The sequence below is a fragment of the Heterodontus francisci genome, chromosome 7, assembly GCF_036365525.1.
Source record: "Heterodontus francisci isolate sHetFra1 chromosome 7, sHetFra1.hap1, whole genome shotgun sequence".
Taxonomy (NCBI): domain Eukaryota; kingdom Metazoa; phylum Chordata; class Chondrichthyes; order Heterodontiformes; family Heterodontidae; genus Heterodontus; species Heterodontus francisci.
The window spans coordinates 96,445,539-96,464,258 of record NC_090377.1 but is presented as its reverse complement, the minus strand read 5'-3'; the positions used below and the strand labels follow the sequence as shown (position 1 = coordinate 96,464,258).

Below are 18,720 nucleotides of genomic sequence, written 5' to 3'. Positions count from 1 at the left end.
CCCACAAGTCTTTGGCATGTGGGAGGAAACCTGACAACCCGGAAACCCACGCATTCACACGGAGAACTTGCAAACTCCGCACAGGCAGTACCCAGAACCGAACCTGGGTCGCTGGAGCTGTGAGGCTGCATATAATATAATAATGTCGCAGATCTGTTGATAAGTGGCTACTTCTGCAATAGTTAGGGTCTTTCCACTTTGTGTGCTAAACCTACACGCAGCAGGAACATGAAAATTCAGTACTGATTGGATATTTCTATGAACTTGACCAGTGCTAATTGTTACTTTTCTGGGGCTGATCCTTGCTGAAGCAGTGAGAGCTGCTCGCTGATTGTTACGGCCATGTGGTGAGGGGTTTGGGTGATTCCCACTGTTCAACTCCCACCTGACTGCAGCAAGTGTACTTTTGTCATTAGGGTTTTACTCCTTTGTGTTTTATTTGTCAAATAAACAGACAGCGACAGGGTTTCTTGTAGGTTTAAAACAGAAAATCAATTATTTATTGATCAATGTGCCTAATCTGAAATTGTCGCATCCGCATGCACTCACACATTCACTCGCGCTTGCGCAAACATGCACATACTGTTACGACCAGGTGAGAAAGAGGTCTAGGGTTCCCTTTCATCCTTCACCTGGTCTTACTGTAATAGCGTTTTATTTTTAAACACACTGTTTTTAGCTCCCCCTTGCTGATATCTTGTTTACCGCTTTCCAATTATAAGGCAAAGAAACGAGCACAAACAGGCTTTCTTAGGTTTAAAGAAGAAAGATGAAATTTTATTAAACTTAAACTAATTCGGTTAGTGCCTATGGGTACATGAAATGCCCACGCTGGCCTGCATATGCAATACACACATGCAGAAAGGGACAGAAAAAGCAGAAGAAAAATAAAAGTGGAAAGGTTTGAGGCAATATCTGAAGAGTTGTTGTTACGATTCTTCGAGCTCTTTGTAGAGTCCTTGTTTGTAGGTGGATCTTGCTTTTCATTGGGGCCCAGTATTCTTCTTAAATCTTGTTCACTGTAGGAGCCTTTCCTTTCTTGGGGTTCATGTGTCTTCAGTGGGTTTTTGGAGTTCCATGAGAAAGAGATGGGAGCCGACAGGAGAGGCTGGGGTGAACTAGCCAGGAGAGGTCTTTTCAATCCAGGAGCAGAGAGCTTTCTGCCAGTTCAAACACTCAGTTCAAAACTGTACAATAGCCAGTTACTCATGTGACTAACTAGTCTGACCACATCTGTTTGTGGATTGAATTGGTGCAGAGAATAGCTCCTTTGTCCACAAGCACTGTCTGTTAATATGCAAAAATGTTTTTCCAGCCAGGGGCATGGCAAACCCTTGTAACAGGCCTTCTCAACACCATCCAGGACAAAGCAGCCCACTTGATTGGCACCCCATCCACCACATTCAGCGTTCACTCCTTCCACCACCGACGCACAGTGGTAGCAGTGTGTACCATCTACAAGATGCACTGTAGCAACTCACCAAGGCTCCTTCAGCAGCACCTTCCAAACCCATGACCTCTGTTAGCTAGAAGGACAAGGGCAGTAGATGCATGGGAACATCACCATCTGCAAGTTCCCCTCCAAGTCACACACCATCCTGACTTGGAACTATACTATTGTCGCTGGGTCAAAGTCCTGTGACTCCCTTCCTAACAGCACTGTGGGTGTACCTACACCACAGGGACTGCAGTGGTTCGAGAAGGTGGCTCACCTCCACCATCTCAAGGGCAATTAGGAATGGGCAATAAATGCTGTCCTAGCTAGCGACACACACATCCTATGAAAGAATAAAAAAACCTGTTGAATTCTCTTGGAAGTCAAACTCTTGTTGGTTGCAGGCCTGAGGTGTTTGTAGGTTTCTCTCTTGGTTGAAAGTTCAGTTGAAGACAATGGATCACTTATAATGCTGTGTTAGTATAGATGTTGAATTCTACAGCAGGGTGTGTCCTTTCTGACTGGTTGGAAGTAAGCTTCTTCGAAGCTTCTTTCTGGATGTCTCTCTCTCTCTCTCTCTTCCAGGGCTGTCCTTTTAAGTTTAAAAAGTTCATCACATCATCATCTGGGAGGAGAAGCTTTGGTCTCTTCCCCCATGGTGATCACACAAGATGAGAATAATCTAGTTATGTTGCTTCCACTTCACTCCTTCTTTGTTTCAGAAGAACCCATTCAATCCGGGAACATTTCAGGATGGGTGTAGGATGGGTGTAGTTCATACCTCTTAGCTTTGAAGGTATTGCTTTGTCCTTGTCAGACAGTTTGAATATACAAAGGCCAAGCTCTTTACCTTTGGTGGCCATTTTGGAGCACATTGTTGACTTTTTAAAGGAAAGGTCTATTTTTTTTAAAAGACAAAGTCAATTTTTATAATTCAGTTTTCGTCTGTAATTTTTCATCATCGCATTTGTACGCATGACATGATATAACTGCATTACACCATGTGTATGATCTCCAGTATACAACGGGAGATAAGAGAAAAATTGGTGATTCCTCCTTCTGGGTAGCAGAAGAATTTCATAACTTATTTTTCCTTCTGAAATGGCATGGGGTCAGAAGTTTATATTGCATGTACCTTTCCCTATTTTAATGTGTCCTCTTTAACTTGTTACCCTTTGACTTCTTGAGACATAATGCCATTTTTTCAGCTGTCCTTGATGATGGATGCTTTCATGTATGTTAAAATCATTGATTCTTACAGCATAAAAGGAGGCCATTTGTTCAGTCGTGCCTATGCCAGCTGTTTGAAAGAGCTATCCAGTTTAGTGCCACATCCCAGCTTTTTCCCCATAACCCTGCAGATTGGTTCTTTTCAAATACATGCCTTTTGAAAATTCCTATTGAACTTGATTCTTCCACTCTTTCAGGTAGCACTTTCCAGATCATAACAACTGTCTGTGTGAAATAATTTTTCCTCATTTCCCCGCTAGCTCTTTTGCCAGTTATTTTAAATCTATGACATCTGGTTATCGACCTACTTATCAGAGAAAACAGCTTTTCCCTACTTGCTCTATCACAGCCCTTCATAATTTTAATGTGTTAGGTCCTCCGTTAACCTTCTCTGTTCTAAGGAGAACAATCCCAGCTTTTCCAATCTCTCCACATAACTGAAATCCTTCTTCCCCAGTCTCATCCTAAATAACCTTCTCTGTATCCTGTCCAAGGCATTGATTTGGTGCCCAGAATTATACACACTACTCAAGCTGAGGTCTAACCTGTGATTTGTAAATGTTTTAGTTTAGTTTAGAGATACAGCACTGAAACAGGCCCTTCGGCCCACCGAGTCTGTGCCGACCATCAACCACCCATTTATACTAATCCTACACTAATCCCATATTCCTACCTCATCCCCACCTGTCCCTATATTTTCCTACCACCTACCTATACTAGGGGGAATTTATAATGGCCAATTTACCTACCAACCTGCAAGTCTTTTGGTTTGTGGGAGGAAACCGGAGCACCCGGAGAAAACCCACGCAGACACAGGGAGAACTTGCAAACTCCACACAGGCAGTACCCAGAATTGAACCCGGGTCACTGGAGCTGTGAGGCTGAGGTGCTAACCACTGCGCCACTGTGCTACCCCATTTGCATGATTTCCAAATAGTTGTATTCATTGACCCTATTTACAAAGCCATGTATCCTATATGCTTTCTTAACTGCCTTATCAATTAGCCCTGCCACCTTCAAAGATGTGTGAATATGCACACCCAGGTCCCTCTGCTCTTGTTTAGATTATAGTGCTTCTCCATTTTGTTTCTCCCAAGGCATACACTTTGAAGATCATGCGGTACCTGTATTAAATTGCATCTGCCATGTGTCTGCCCATTTCAAGATTCTGCCTGTGTTCCTGAAGTCTGCCACTATCCTGCTAACTATTTACTGCATTGCCAAGTTTTGAATCTTTGCAAATTGGGAAATTGTATTCCCTACACCCAAGTCCAAATCATTTCTATATAACAAGAAGAGCAGTGATCCTAATACTGACCCCTGGGATCTCCATTACATACTTTCCTCCAGTCAGAAAAACATCCATTCACCACTACTTTCTGCCTCCTAACCCTTAATCAGTTGCATATCCAAGTTACCTCTGTTACTGTAATAGCACGTGCTTCTATTTTTCTGAAGAATTCTGTTATGTGGTACTTTACCAAATGCCTTTTGAAGGTCCATCTTTTGCATCACTTTCATCAACTCTCTCTCTTACTTCATCAAAGAATGCAATCAGTTTAATCAGATTTTTATCATCTGTACTGCTTGTCCCATATTAACCCATGATTCTCCAAATGAGAATTAATTTTGTCCTTGACAATGGACTGACTTTAGACTGATTACCCTGTAGTCACCAGGTTTATCCTTCTCTCCTTTTTTAAACAGGAGTGTAACAGCTGCAATCCTCCAATCCTCTGGCACCACTCCCATATCCTAGGAGGATTGAAGGTTTGTGGTCAGAGCCCCTGCTATTTCCACCCTAACTTCCCTCAGCAACCAGGGATGCATCCCATCTGGACTGAGTGACTTGTTAACTTTGAGTGATGCCAACCTATTCTGCACCACCTTTCTATCTACTTTACTCTGAATTCAGTACAAATTTATGAGATGAAGTACACTCCCCACTGGAAGCAGCGAATCTTTCCTTTACTAAATCCCTGTCATTCTGAATATTTATAATTTCCTCCTAAGTTTTCATTACAGCAATCTTTTCCTTCAATAGAATTTGAACCCAGTAAGTAGGAGGAAACACTTTGAAGTCTCTGAAAACATTTTAAAATCAACCAACTCTAGTTCCACATTTGTTGTGTTGTATTCTGTCTAGTTTCCCACAAGTAAATAACATGAAAATGCATTCCTGTTACTGAACATTCTGAGCAGAGATAGCTTTTTGAATTATTATTCTCCTTAACTTGAGTTGGTAAATTATCAAATTTCTTTCTTAATAACCTAGCTGAGTTTCAGAGTGTTTCTACATGATAAGTTGTTATCGGCATCTGCAATCATGGGAGAACGTACAGTGGCATTAAAATCCAGTTTCTCCCAGAAAACGATATATATTGGTCAGTCTGGCAGAACATCTGATTGGCTGTGAATGCATGGTGATGTCTGCAATTCCCCACAAAGGGCTTGCCATCTCAGCTCAGCTGGAGGCAAGGTCTTCATACACTTACTTCCAGCGAGAGAAGAAACCAGTGAAAGAAGGTGCAAACACTTTCACAACTCTTAGACAAAGACTAGCACCTGTTTGGAGAGCACGACTGCCAGAAGTAGATGAACAGATCACTTAAGGGGGCATTTCTGGGAAGTGGTGCATACCACAGAAATCTGGGCAGGGAGAAAAAATAACATCAGGAAGTTTTTGCTCACCTACATCAGCTTGAGAGCAGCTTGGGCTGAGGGTCTGTTCTCCATCTGCCAGGCCAGTCGACATTTTCTGGGACTAGTTTGTGCTGCATTGTTGCCTGATTGCTCATCGTTGGAGGCTATTCGTTCTTCAGATGCTGGTGAAGCTTCAAAATTGAACAGAAGTGGTTTAAACTGGTTTTAATAGACACAACACTTAAAGGCACTTTTAGCTTCTCAGCTACAATGCCTCAGTTCTTAGTGAAAATCTCTCTTTTCAGTATAGATATCGTATAAATACAGAGGTTTGGGTGCAGCTTGCAAATGGTGTGCAGATTGTAAGCAGAGTGTGGAGATACGAGGTTGGTGAGTGGGGAGTTCAGTGAAGGTGGGAGGAGGTGCTCTTTTTTTCTACCTTTTTAACCCTCCAGTATTTGGTTCTTGCTTCGGTGCAGTGGAAGGAGCTGGTTGGTGAGTAACTGGTAAACTACTCCACTTACGATAAATTAAGGTATAGCAGGGCAGCTCAACCGAGTGGAATGTACAGCCTGTGGCACGCGGGACGTCATGGACACACCATGTGTCCTAGACAAACATCCGCAGGCCGTGTCACCGGCTGTACAAGCTTGAGCTCTGGGTTTCGGAACTCGAGCAGCGGCAGGAGTCACTGTGCTGCATCCATGAGACAGAGAACTATGTGGCTAGCACATGTAGGGATGTGGTCACACTGCAGGTTAGGAGCATGCAGATAGATATGGAATGGGTGACCACCAGGCAGTCTAAGAGAACCAGGCAGGTAGTGCAAGAGTCCCCTGAGATGATCTCACTCACTAATTGGTTTTCCATTTTGGATATTCGTGAGTGTGATGGTTCCTCAGAGGAGTGCAGTCAGAGTCAAGTTTGTGGCACCAAAGCTGCACAGGAGGGGAGGAAGAAGAGTGGAAGAGCCGTAGTGATGGGGGATTCGTTGGTTAGGGGAACTGACAGGTGTTTCTGGCCTTGGACGTGACTCCAGGATGGTATGTTGCCTCCCTTGTGACAGGATAAGGGATATCACAGAGCAGCTATAGGCCATCCTTCTGGGGGAGGGTGAACAGCCAGAGGTCGTGATCCACGTTGGCACCAACGATGTAGGTAGGAAGGGAGATGAGGTCCTGAAAGCAGAGTTTAGGGAGCTAGGAAGGAGATTAAAAAGCAGGACCTCAAAAGCAGTAATCTCAGGATTGCTCCCAGTCCCACATGCTAATAAGCATAGGATTAGGAGAATTGAGCGATTGAACACGTGACTGGACAACTGGTGTGGGAGGGAGGGCATCAGATTTCTGAGGCATTGGGACCAGTTCTGGGGCAGGTGGGACCTGTACAAGATGGATGGGTTGCATCTGAGCAGGACTGGGACTACTATTCTTGCAGGGAGATTTGCTACTGCTGTTGGGGAGGATTTAAACTAGATTGGCAAGGGGATGGGAATCTGTGAGGGAGCTCAGATTGGAGGGAAGCAAAACTGGTAACTTGTCAGGGGTGTGGAAACCAGGAGGAAATATCAGAGAGGTGCATAAAATACTGAGAGAGATAGATAGCACTAGAGTAGGGAAGAGTAAGTTATTAGGTGGGGTCAGAGTAAGGGAGAAAGTAATAAAGTCTCTTCTCTTCTTGGCATTTCTTCGCGGATGAAGATTTTGGGAAGGTTGTACTCATCGGTTGCAGGCCCGCTGGTGGCTAGTCAGGCCTATCTGTGACCAGATTCTCCCACACTGGGTACAAGTGAAGGTGTAGTCACTGCTGGGGGTGATTGGCTGAATATAGAGGGTCCAGACAGGAAGTGAGAAAGCAAATAAGAGAAGCAAAGAGAGAGCATGAAAAGAGACTGGCAGCTAATATTAAAGGGAATTCCCAAATTTTCTACAGATATATAAATAGTAAAAAGGTGGTAAAAGGAGGAGTAGGGCTAATTAGGGACCATAAAGGGGATTTACACATGGAGGCAGAAGGCATAGCTGAGGTATTAACTGAATACTTTGCATCTGTCTTTATCAAAGAAGAAGATGCAGCCCAGGCAATGGTGAAAGAGAAGGTAATTCAGACACTAGAAGGGTATAAAATTGATAAAGAGGACATATTAGATAGGCTGTCTGTACTTAAAGTTGCTAGGGCACCAGGACCGGATGAGATGCATCCGAGGATACTGAGGGAAGTGAGGGTGGAAATCATGGAGGCACTGGTCATAATTTTTCAGTCTTCCTTAGACTTGAGGTGCTTCCAGAGGACTGGAAAATTGCAAATGTTACACCCTTGTTCTAAAAAGGGTGTAAAAATAAACCCAGCAACTACAGGCCAGTCAGTTTAACTTCAGTGGTGGGGAAACTTTTAGAAAGAATGATTCGGGACAAAATGAGTAGTCACATGGACAAATGTGGGTTAATTAAAGAGAGCCAGCATGGATTTCTTTAGGGAAAATCATGTTTAACTAACTTTCTGGAGTTTTTTGAGGAGGTAACAGAGAGGGTTGATGAGGGCAATGCAGTTGATGTGGTGTACATGGACTTTCAAAAGGCTTTTGATACAGTGCCACACAACAGACTTGTGAGCAAAGTTATAGCTCGTGGAATAAAAGGGACGGTAGCAATATGGATACGGAATTGGCTGAGTGACAGGAAACAAAGAGTAGTGGTTAATGGATTTTTTTCAGGCTGGAGGAAGGGTTGTAGTGGAGTTCCCCAGGGGTCACTGTTGGGACCATTGCTTTTTCTAATATATATTAATGACTTAGACCTTGGTGTACTGGGCACAATTTCAAAGTTTGCAGATGATACGAAATTTGGAAGCAGTGTGAACTGTGAGGAGGGTAGGTTAGAACTCCAAAAGGAGATAGACAAGTTGGTGGACTGGGTGGATAGATGGCAGATGAAGTTCAATGCAGAGAAATGTGAAGTGATTCATATGCAGAGACAAAATAAAGTAAAGGCTACAATTCTAAAGAGGGTGCAGGAACAGAGGGACCTGGGTGCTTGTGTGCATAAGTAATTGAAGATGGCAGGACAGGTCGAGAGAGCAGTTAATAAAGCATACAGTATCCTGGGATTTATTAATAGGGGCATAGAGTACAAGAACAAGGAAGTTATGTTGAACTTATATAAGACACAAGTTCAGCCTCAGCTGGAGTGTTGCGTCCAGTTCTGGGCACCACACATTAGGAACGATATGAGGGCATTGGAGAGAGTACAGAAAAGATTCGCAAGAATGGTTCCAGGGATGAGGAATTTCAGTTATGAAGATAGATTGTCGAAATTAGGACTGTTTTCATTGGCGAACAGAAAGCTGACAGGGTGATTAGATAGAGGTATTCAAAATCATGAGGGGTCTGGACAGAGTAGATAGAGAGAAACTGTTCCCACTCTTGAAAGGAATGAGAGGGCACAGATTTAAACTAATTGGTAAAAGAAGCAAAAGTGACATGAGGCAAAACTTTTTCACGTAGTGAGTGGTTAAGGTCTGGAATGCACTGCCTGAGAGTGTGGTGGAGGCAGATTCAGTTGAAGCATTCAAAAGGGAATTCGACTATTATGTGAGAAGGAAGAATGTGCAGAGTTACGGGAAGAAGGCAGGGGAATGGAACTGAGTGAATTGCTCATTTGGAGAGCAGGTGTGGACATGATGGGCCGAATGTTAAACGTATCCATTTCCCTGAGAGTCTGGGAATGTAACCGTTGGCAGGCTGTTTTATCAGAGAAGGGAAGGTACGAACATTTAGTAGCAGAACCCTAAATTACTACTAGAAATAGGAAATCCTAATTACATAAAGCATACTTGTGTCAAATGTATATAATTTACAAATTTACGCCATCTGTAATAGTGCACTGGTTGTAAAATATTTGATCATTACTGATATTATGATTAAATACAAGACCATTTAAATTAAGAAAAGAACTTGTATTTATATAGCACCTTTCACATTCTCAGGTCATCCAGATTTATGAGTCTATGAATCACAGTCTATGAATTATTTTGAAATGTAATCACTGTCGTTATGAAGTGTCAGCCTGGTGGAAAAAGTTATCCTGGGCCAATTTCTACAGTTTCTCTGCCATGTATTGGGTGTAAGGGAGGCCTCTGTCATTTTGTAAATTGGGATAGTATCAGCACTGTAAAATGGCAGATGGTTTTATCACATCTGAATAACTCTGGTGTATAGGGAAATGAAAATGAGCGAAGAAGCTGCATTTCCTAGAGCATGTAAAAGGCTAAAAGTCTGCTATATAACTGATAATTATTAACTGTCCTTTTATTTTAACTCAAGTTATGAATGTTTAAACATGGAGACAAAAATAATCATTTTTTTATTCTGCAGAGGAAACCTCTGATGGTGTCAGCAAGTCTGTCCATCGAGTTTTTGCTTCAATGTTTGGTGATCATGTAAGTGATGATGATGAGGAACAGGAACAAAGTGGACAGCTCTCTGCTGGAGAGGTTTTTGCCTTGGAGATGGAGCTACACCGAGAGCATAAGAAAATGCAAAGGGTGAGCAGCATCATAATGCTCTGCACGCAGAAAATACTACATTGAGAGTAGTTGAATGCAAGAAATATTTTCTGTAGAAAATGGTCCAGTTCTTTCCTGAAATATTTTCTCTATTCAATGAAATTTTGTCTAATTGTTTTTCAAATTTTTTTGTTTTTATTAATTTGAACATGGCTGTAGGTTGGAAGATGATTCTGTAAAGTGTAGAGGAAGTGAGGGACCTTGGAGTGAATGTCCACAGATCCCTGAAGGTAGCAGGACAGGTTGATAAGGTGGTTAAGAAGGCATATGGAATCCTTTCCTTTATTAGCCGAGGTATAGAATACAAGAGCAGTTATGCTAGAACTGTATAACTCATTGGTTAGGCCACAACTTCAGTACTGTGTGCAGTTCTGGTCACCTCATTACAGAAAGGATGTAATTGCACTAGAGAGGGTACAGAGGAGATGTACGAGGATGTTGCCAAGACTGGAAAAATGCAGCTATGAGGAAAGATTGGATGGGCTGGGGTTGTTCTCCTTGGAACAGAGAAGGCTGAGGGGAGATCTGACTGACATGTACAAAATTTTGAGGGGCCTGGGTAGAGTGAAGGTGAAGAGTCTAGTCACCTTGTTGTGCCTAATCTGCATTTACTTTTAAAGAATTCACTAAAGCTGGTTGGTGAAAGGTATATCAATGTTTTATTCACACACTAAATCATTAAGCTCTTGCTACTTGCACAATATCAAGAATCATCGCGTACAAGCTGTCACTACTTGCATAGTATACTACCCGTCAAGGCACGACAGGTGTTCTTCCCTGGAGTTCTCGTGCTGTCCCCAGTTTCAGTTGGGTTAAATCTTGTTTCCAAGACCCTCCCCTAATAGGAGTCTTGTATAATGACATAATGATAATTTCTTATTTGGTTCAGTGAGAACCTGGTCAGCACTTTTCATTTCTTTACTGTTTCCCATTGTCTACTGTGAGTCTAATTGTGTCCATGTTGACTCCTTTATTTGGTTCGTGCAAGCATACTGATAGCATCTCCCTTGTTTTAGCATGTTTTTATGTACTGTCTGCAATTCCTTGGCCATCTGTGTGCTGTGGTCCCTTTCTACCCGACCCCCCTATGTTTCAACACACTGTGTATTGTGTGACTAGCACTGTGTCTCAGCTAAGTTCTTAAGTGTTTTTACTGGGTCTACAACCTTAGCAGAGAGGTCAGTGATGAGAGGGCATAGATTTAAAGTGATTGGTAGAAAAATTAGAGGGGAGATGAGGAAAAACTTTTTCACTCAGAGGGTGGTGGGGGTCTGGAACTCACTGCCTGAAAGGGTAGTTGAGGCAGAGACCCACAACTCATTCAAAAGGGGTCTGGATATGCACTTCAAGTGCCATATTTTGTAGGGCTATGTACCAAATGCTGGAAGGTGGGATTAGAATAGGTGGATAGTTTTTTGGCCGGCACAGACACCACAATGGGCCAAGTGGCCTCTTTCTGTGCCTGAAACTTTCTATGAAAGGATGCTGAGTTCAGTTTGCTCTTGCATGAGAATGAAACTGACTTTGTTCTCTTGTTGATTGTCATATTGAATGGTAGTTATTTGGTTTGTAGAAACTGAAGGAAGTGTTTGTCGACAGATGAGAGTTTAAGGTTGTGCATCGCACCCAAATTAAATTGACACAACACCATTGTTTGAACTAAGATTCTTTTATAGATTTTCATAGGCAGTGGCTCAGGCCTCCAAAATATAGTTAAACAAGAATAGTTTTTGTTGTTTTAAGATAGTATGCTGTAAAGTATTGCTTCATTCAAAGCAAACATAATATCTTTAGGTAGAGCTAAGTACTGGTTTTTCTGTACTTTTTATGTACAAGAGATTGTTCAGATAAGAGGATTACTGAATCCGACATTGAAGTTACCATTAAGCAATCTACAGTTGATATCTGACAAATTCTGTGCTAATGGGGCGAATTTAACAGACCCCCTCGATGGCGGGGGTTGTTTGGGAGGTGGGGGTGGGGGGGGGGGGGAGGTGGGGGGTGCGGAAAATGCCTCCGGCAGAGGCCCACAATGGGCCTCGATGCTGGGAAGGCCCGGCCCGATATTACCGGTGGCGGCGAGGCCTTGTGGCGGCGCCCCCCCCCCCACCTGCTGCTTGGCGATGGGAGCCCAATTTCAATATGTAAATTAATTTAAACATCTGAATTAATGACCGATGCGCTCCTGCCGTCCATCCCGCTGCAATATTGGTGCCGGTGGGTGGCACTCCTGCGACTTCGGATCCCATCTGGGGATCCGAGGCAGAACACTGGTGGGGAGCAGGGTTAAACTCATCTGATTGGTGTAGGAGATGGTGGGAAAGGTTACAGTGCGCAGTTTATGAACTTTGGGGGGTGGGGAAGGTCTGGTGGGCAGGGGAAATGTTTTGGAGGAGGAAGAGGGCAAGTAATGAATTTTATGGTTATTGGGGGGGATGGAAGATGGGCAATTTAAATGGATTTCAATTTTTACATTAAACTTAAGTTTAAATATTTAAATTGAAAGTTATGGCTTGAATCCCTTTAAAAATGGCGTCAGTTCCTGCGCAAAGGCAGCTGACACCATTTCTGGGGACGGTCCGCCAGCCCCCTCCATGTCATTGGGTGGGGGGATGCGGTCCGCCACGGACATTTAAATGAGCCTCCGATGTTTAACATCGCGGCGACTCGCGCGGGCCGCCGCCATATATATTTCAGCCCAATATATGGACAATAATGGATACCCGGGAGTGATTAAATAGAAGCAATTCATTGAGATTTCAAATGATGATATAAGCCACAAGAACAAAACCCAAGCATCCTTATGCTCAGATGGAATCATATTGTATATTTACAGTGTTTTTGCACATGGGGAGTGAAGACTGTGCGGTATGCAGGACAAGCGGGGTTAGGGAAGAGGAGGAGAGAGATGACGAGGAAGGAGAAGGAAAGAGCGGGGACAGAAGGGAGAGAATGCAGGCGGGGGGCAGGGATGGTGTAAGAAGAGCAAGACAAGGGGTTGGAGAGGGAGATATGAAGAGTGAGAGGAGGAGGGTGGTCAGGAAACATTTTCAGTGGGGAGCAGGGAAAGATTGGATAAATCTGATTGTGATGTGCAAATGCTGCCCAGTTGGGAAGGTAGAGAAATGTCTGCATCTGATGCAGAGAATACTCAGTGGGTAGTGGCACCCATACAAGTATGCACCTATAAAGGGAGAGATCAGTGGTCCATAATGCTACTCAGTGGCAGGGGGTTGGGGGGAGTGGGTGGTGTAGGGAAGGTTGGTCAATACAAAAAGTATAGTTCAATGATTGATAGTCCATTCACAAAATATATTTGAATGGGAGGGAGTCCATTTCAAGTACCCATTGGTAAATGGGGGGTGTTTTTTCTATTCGTTCATGGGATGTGGGCATCGCTGGCTAGGCCAGCATTTATTGCCCATCTCTAATTGCCCGTGAGAAGGTGGTGGTGAGCTGCTTTCATGAACCGCTGCAGTCCATTTGGGGTAGGTACACCCACAGTGCTGTTAGGAAGGGAGTTCCAGGATTTTGACCCAGCAACAGTGAAGGAATCCACAATGTTCAACTGCAGGTGATGGGGTATGTAGCCCAAGTTTGGGGGTCCCATCAGTGGGCCAGGCTAAGTCATTGGGCTGGAGTTCAGGAACATAGTTGGCCTGAAAGGTGGCAGAGCCATGTCGAGAGCGTACTATGACCATTATGCAGGAGATTCAGCAAAAACTGTCATATACTTCTTACCTCTCTGCTGTCAATGACAAAGTACTGTCAATGACAAAGTACAATGAAGATCAATAAAAACAGTACAAATAAGCAAAAATTGAAATAGCCTGTGACATTACCCAGTTCAATGCTGAACTAGCTAATTTTGGCACAAGAATTGGCCTTGGCTTCCTGGGCTGGGGTTCATCGAAGAAAAAAAATCTTCTAAGATTCTCACTCTAATTGCCTACTGATAACCTCTGCTGATCATGTCTGTGTGTGGATAGTAGGCACAGACAAGGTCTGGCTCAATTGTGATGCCTTCCACTGTTGGATATCCTGCTGATAGCATTAACCAGACTCATTAACTTGAGAAAGATGCAGGAGGGATTCCTGCCTCTACCTTTGGAGCAGTACCCCACCATGAATCACTGCCATTAAAACAAATGGGGCACAGGAAGTATGGGATGGGAAAGTAGTGAAAGAGGGTGGCCTATTCATGCATCATCTGAGTGGGATTAATTGTTTCTTACAATCAGATGTTATTGCTAAGTTATATTGGGAACACATGCTTACAGATAGAGTTGGCAGTGAATCTTTATTACGGATTTTACAAAAGCATATTAATTTTCCAAGCCCCTTTCTGTAGAAGCTTTGTATCTATGCTTGTCAATAGAACAGCCAGCTGAAGGAACCTATTTATTACTGTATTTTGGTTGTATAAAGACACAAACATAAAATGTATCTTTTTTTATAGAAATTGCTTCACCACCCCTACCCAGATGATCTACCAATGTAAACTACATGTCATTGCTCTGGAACAAGCTTAATTTATACATTTCACACCTCTGATGTCTGGAGCATATTGTTCTCTTGGGCACAGAGATGTTATTATTATTCATTCTCCAGTTCAACCTGAGATTCCACTGGTGATCAGAAAGTACAGAAATTCTAGGTGTAAAGATAAGCAGGGCCAACTACAAAATGCTGAGGCAGCTGATTTGGGTGGAATTTGGAAAGGCTCTGGGCTGGAGCGGCAGAGCCAAATGAAGGGGTTTGCAGCGGCTGTCAGGCAGAGGCTATGGTTGAGTGTCAAGCCTAGGTTCTGACATCTGTCAGCTTGCAGTGTAGCAGAGGCAACGATGCCGTTGGCCCAATACTCTTGAATGTGGTTGGGCCGAGGTTCGTTCCAGGGCTCAGGTTCATAAGGGCTTCAGGAAAAATATGATAAGGTTTTTGGGGCTGTCGGGATATCGTTGGGCAAGGTTCACAAATGATTTTTGTAGGCATGATGGACAGCAGGACCTGGACAAAGCAAAGAATACTCACTCAACTTTACTAAGCGGTCCACTGTGCTGTACAAATGCACCAGTGTAATGCCATGTAGTAGTGAATATTCAGAATTGCAATGAATGTTCAAATAAGCAGTAATTTATTGACAGAACAGTATGTGACATTAAGGAGAGTCTGACATCAGTTAGAGGCCCATAACATGACACTCACACCACCTACATATAAAAACAGAAAGTACTGGAAATACTCAGCAGGTCTGGCGGCATCTGTGGAGAAAGAAATAGTGTTGATTTTTCGAGTTGGATATGACTTCTTCAGAGCCACCTACATATATCTGTTTATTTAATTTCATTGCATTTTTTATCTCCGTTGTTTTGGAGATGATATTTGATGCAGTTGATACATGTCACTTTGTCTCAAGAAATAATTATGATGTAATTACTGTAGGTTTATTGATTGCTCTAAATTTAGTTCTAGAAAAATGACTGCTGGTCTGCATGTGGGTGTGAAATGATTTAAAGTAGGCAGCAAAACATGAATGGCTTTTCAACAATATCCCATCGGAAATAAATTAATGGTGTGGTTAATGTGATCTGACAAGAAAGTGCAGTGATATTACACAATCTTATTTGGCAAGGATTAGTATCTGATTTCTTTAATTGAATGTAATATTGGCATTACATTGTATTTCTTTTATGGTTTAGAATTAACTGTGACGTAGAGCACGCTGATAACTAATGGCTACACTAAGTGTGAATGAATATAGAAATGTAAACTGTATTATCAGCAACAATAGATGCTGTGGTATGATTTGAGACTTTAGTTTAAATTTTGGAATTGTTCCTTGAATTACTGCTTAGGAATTTCTTCCAGATAACAGTTGTCCTGTATTTTGTAAATCTTAAAAACCAACAAAATTAGGAAATGCTGCACCTTTTGGTGTCATCGCAAATATTTTATTGTATGCCAGATTATTTGTGGTAAATTATTAATATGGTGAGGCCAGTTCTAGACTATGGTGTGTAGTTTTGATTCTCTTTCAAAAAGGATGTAGGTGCATCTCAAAGGCTTTGGAGAAGAGTACCAGGATGATTTCAGATTTCTCAAGTTTTGAAGAAAGGTTCAAGTGACGAAACTTTATTTTTGCTGGAGAGTAGAAGGTTTAGAAAAGCCATGATACAGGTTTGAAAATAATGAAAGATGTAGATATGCTTGAAGTAAGCAGCTATTCAACTTAAACAATATGAGTAGGCCAAGTTGACTTAAGTACAGAGTTTCCAAGCCTTAAGAAAAGATAAAGATTTTTAAAAATGGAACCTTATAAGTTAGTTGAAATGGGGAATTGACTCGCAGAGAAGACAGTTGATTTGGGATCAGTTGAGATAATTAAATGGGAATTGGATTAGCATCTGTTGAGAAGGAGACTTGAGGGTTACAGACATAATAACAACATTGATTTTTTCGAGGGAGGTAGGCAAAGTAACTTCATTTTCCTTAAAGTATGGTTGGTGGAGAGGTGTCTATGCCTAAAGTCCATGATCCAGAATAACAATGGAGTGAGCTTGATGGACCAAATGGCTTATATGGACTCTGGACTTCATGTATGTTCAAGCACTCAAAATATGGAAAAAAATGCTGCAATCTTATACAACATAGACCACGTATGCCTATGAAAAATTGGGAATTTAACTTTTATCTTTTTGCTTTTCTCCCTCCCCATCGCCTCAAAAAACTTTAGGAGAGGCGCCCTCGGAGTAAACTCCCTAAAGCTTTAAGAGGTCTCATGGGAGAAGCTAATATCAGGTTTGCACGAGGAGACCGAGAAGAAGCTGTGATGATGTGTATGGAAATCATTAGACAAGGTACAGGAGTGCTTGGTTTATACACTGTTTGAAGGTCAAACCTTAGTCTGCAAAGTTATAGATCTCTTAAACCCATTGAAGTTGCTGTGAAAGATAAACCCGAGTATGAATTCAGATTTTTTTTCATATTCATTCATGGGATCTGAGCATCGCTAGCAAGGCTAGCATTTGTTGCCCGTGCTTAATTGCTCTTGAGAAGGTGTTGGTGAGCTGCCTTCTGCTGAAAGGTCATTGAACTGAAAAGTTAACTCTGTTCCTTTCACTGCAGATGCTGCCACACCAGAATTTTCTGTTTTTAGTTAGGAATTCAAAACGTTGCCATCAATCAATGAAATTGTTAGAATTAATTGAGAGATTTTCCACAACTGTTCTTGTGTTTTACTTTCTCCAGAATACATTTAGTTTACTTGTTTTTTTCCAACATTCAGAAAATTTTTGTTCTACAGTCTCTGGACTCAATTTATAATTCATAGGCACTACACATTTATATACTTCGCCATGTTATTAAACTGCACAGTCATACTGTGCCTAAGAATTGATATACCGATCAATATTATGTGTCTGAATCCAGTACAGAAGAACATAAGAAATAGCAACAGGAGTAGACCATACAGCCCCTCAAGCCTGCTCCACCATTCTGTACGATCATGACTGATCATCTGCCGTAACTCCACTTTCCCGCCCACCTCCCATATCCCTGAGAGACTAAAAGTCTATCCATTCAGCCTTAAATGTACTCAGCGATGGAGCATTGACAACCCCGAAGAGATGGAGAATTCCAAAGATACACAACCCTCTGAGTAAAGGAATCTTTCCTCATTTCAGACCTAAATGCTTGACCACTTACCCTGATACTGTGCCCCCATATTCTAGATTCCCAAGCTGGGGAAGCAACCTCTCGGTTTCTACTCTGTCAAGCCCCTTCAGAATTTTGGATGTTTCATTGAGATCACCTCTCATTCTTCTAAACTTCAGAGAGTATAGGCCCAATTCACTCAGCCTCTCCTCATAGGACAACCCTATCATCCCAAGAACCAATCTAGTGAACCTTTGATGTATTACCTCCAACGCAAGTATATCTTTCCTAAATATGGATACCAAAACTGTGCACTGTACTCCAGGTGTGGTCTCACCAAAAGTCCTATACAGTTGTAGCAAGGCTTCCTTTTTCTTGTACTCCAATCCCTTCACAATAAAGGCCAATATGCTATTTGCATTCCCAATTGCTTGCTGCACCTGCATGCTAAATTTTTGTGTTCCTTACCCAAGTGTCTCTGAACATCAATATTTAAAAGTTTCATGCCTTTTAAAAATATTCTGCTTTTGTTACGACCTCAGTGAGACCGTTGACATTAAAATATGAGTTATGAGCCTGTTTCTCTCAGTTGCAGCCACTGGGTTCCCTTCTTACAGCCTACCCTGAGGCAACAATTGCTGGTTTCCTCCCTTACAGTCTGTCTGCCTTCAGAAAATCTGTTAAATTTATCTGGACTCAAAAAGCGATGGCTTTTTATTCTGCTGCATTATGCAAAGTTTAGAAGTCTGGTTTCATTGAGCCACCTGGGCTTCCAGTGTTCCCAGGTGTTAACAGCTGCTTGGTACATTAGCATCTTCAGAATCACTGACTCCTTGTTTTATGAACCAAAATTCTGGGAGGGTGAAAACCATTGTTTTTCAGGTAGTACCCCTGCAGTCTCTTTTTTTTCCCCCCAAAAAATCTTTGATCTGTGTTCTCTGTTGTCCTGATAACAAAGATTTATGTTTTATCCTTTGAGTGGATGTGAGGTCACTTAATCTTCTGTACTCCATCTTAAACTTTTAAAAATAACGATTCATAACCTCTCCCCATCCCCCTGCCAAAATAGTAAAGTCATTACCATGGTAATGATTTTTTTTACAGCACAGTCACACATAATCTTGTAAACATTTCCATTACTAACATTTTACACTTTACACAGGTAACAACAATATTTTATAATTTTGAGTTATTTT

At 42.1% G+C, this 18,720-nt stretch overlaps 1 protein-coding gene across 2 annotated transcripts in view; it reads left to right on the top strand.

Annotated features, from left to right (window-relative positions):
* gtf3c3 (general transcription factor IIIC, polypeptide 3) overlaps positions 1 to 18,720 on the top strand; it is an 82,992-nt gene that overhangs the window by 8,519 nt on the left and 55,753 nt on the right. For both annotated transcript variants that reach the window (XM_068035676.1, XM_068035675.1), the window contains exons 3-4: positions 9,681 to 9,850; positions 16,605 to 16,728. In XM_068035676.1, the coding sequence (XP_067891777.1) occupies positions 9,681 to 9,850; positions 16,605 to 16,728 (294 nt within the window). The remainder of the gene's footprint in view (positions 1 to 9,680; positions 9,851 to 16,604; positions 16,729 to 18,720) is intronic.